At 33.1% G+C, this 2,011-nt stretch overlaps 1 protein-coding gene across 1 annotated transcript in view; it reads left to right on the top strand.

The window, feature by feature from the left end:
- LOC106881592 (uncharacterized) overlaps window positions 1-2,011 on the top strand; it is a 158,543-nt gene that overhangs the window by 80,636 nt on the left and 75,896 nt on the right. The window contains exon 45 of the mRNA XM_052977128.1: window positions 841-876. Within this exon, the coding sequence (XP_052833088.1) occupies window positions 841-876 (36 nt within the window). The remainder of the gene's footprint in view (window positions 1-840; window positions 877-2,011) is intronic.

Genomic DNA, 2,011 nt, shown 5'->3' with positions numbered 1-2,011 from the left:
TGTGTGTGTGTGTGTGTGTGTGTGTGTGTGTGTGTGTGTGTGTGTGTATATAACTGTAATACATTGTATTACACTGACCCATGCAAGTACTTACCGTAAGGAAGTGAGATAGGAAAATGACTGCTGACCTCATAAATTCTAATGTGGTATACACTAAAGAAAGGGAAAATATTGGAGTGAAATCTAAGTTATGGTTTTTCTATTTTGAAGGTAGGCAGGGAAAAAATGAAAGTGATCTTTTACGGTGCCTATTCTGAAAATAGGCAGCAAAAGAAACAAAACTGATCTTCCGCAGATATAAAAATAAAACGAATGTAAAATAATACTTATTTAAGTAATACTTATAGCAATATAAAGTAATAGAGCTTATTGCAGTTATACATCTCACCACACACACACATATGTTATTATCTGTGTCCTTATAAAAAGCAAAGTTTGTTTATAGGTTGACCACTGAAAACAGTAAATAAAAATGATATTTGAAGTTGTTGGTGTCATTTCAGTTATTGTGAACTTTCTGCAGATAAATGCTTTTATTTTTGGAAAACGGAATAGAAGTGGGTGAGTTGGTGGTGTGTAGCTGGTATTTCTAGTAAATCGTGTACTGTGTATTTGACCCTATACTTTTAACACATATGGCATGACTACACAAGAATGCCCCACTGAATTTGTGTCTTCCTAAGTTTAGGGAAAGTGGGTATTTCGAAATGAAATGTTCTACAAATATGCTTCTAATGAGAACTATATGGGAATGTCTTGTGAAAAGCTTTTGTTGCTCCCATATAATATATATGTGTGTGTAAAAGTGTATAATACAAATAAATTATTTCTCTATTGCAGCTTCAAGCACAGGTACTCCAACAGTTTCTTCAGCAGGTTTGTATATTTAATACTAAACAAGTCCACTATATGTTTAGTCAATATAATGAAAGTACTTGCTAGGTGTCTAAGTTTACCTTGTCTGTCACAGAATATAACTTATTAGTTTTGAGTTAGTTTTAATTAGTTTCATGCAATCTAAAAGAAGCAAATTCAAAAGTAACATTTGATCTCTACTTGTTGGTGTCGGCTGTAAATGTCCACCTCTTGTGAAACCAAGACTGAGGAAATTTTACAGTCAATGTTACTGATAGACTGAAAACTATATTACCTCAAAAACCAATTCCAATAAATGTCTGACATCCGTTTCTCTTTACATTGTTGTACATACAATGTCAGTCTTTCTATTGTTAGCTAACATTGTCTGTCATCCATATTTTATACACAAATATCAATTTTCAAGTGAACAGGAACTAAACAATTGCACTTACATGCATGCTTTAAGTGATTGGCAATGTAGAAGAATTTAGTTCAGTAAAAAAAATATATACTTTCCACTTTTGCTCACCCCTGCTACATTATAGTTTTCAGAAGCAAACCTCAGTCTAAGCTGTTTGCCAATTTTCCAGCCATGGTTATTTCATTTCGTTTCACTTGTTTCTTTATATCTACTTTTTTTTTTTGCTGTCAGTACAAAGCTTGAATAATGATTTCTAAAAACTAATAGCATCTACATCTACATCTATAAGTTTACAATCACGTCTATGTAAGCCTTTTTTCTCCCTCAAGCAATTGAGGTATATGCCAATGGTGGATAGATAAATAGATCGATAGATGGAAGATATAAAAAGTTTGATATTAGAATTTTAAAGAATAAAAAATTTAGAATGGAACAACAATGCACTATAATACAAAAAAATGGACTATATACCTGTTGTAATTTGGTTATCTATAGTCTGATGATATTTCGGAATTACAATTCCTTCTTCAGATCTTCTTAGATGGAGTCTCTGCTATCAACTGTTTTCCAACGGTTTTCTTTTTTTCGGCAGCGTCTCAGCAGTGGTCTCATGAAGCTCCTTCCAGAATTCCTCATGAGAAGTGCGTGAGGTCTGCTATGTTTCAATCTCATGTGTGTTGGTACATCTGTGGCGCTGTTTCTAAGTTATGTTTTATATGTGCAGCTTCTCTT

The sequence above is a fragment of the Octopus bimaculoides genome, chromosome 27 (assembly GCF_001194135.2).
Source record: "Octopus bimaculoides isolate UCB-OBI-ISO-001 chromosome 27, ASM119413v2, whole genome shotgun sequence".
Lineage (NCBI taxonomy): Eukaryota > Metazoa > Mollusca > Cephalopoda > Octopoda > Octopodidae > Octopus > Octopus bimaculoides.
The sequence above is the reverse complement of the archived record's forward strand: the minus strand, read 5'-3'. Positions and strand labels throughout refer to the sequence as shown.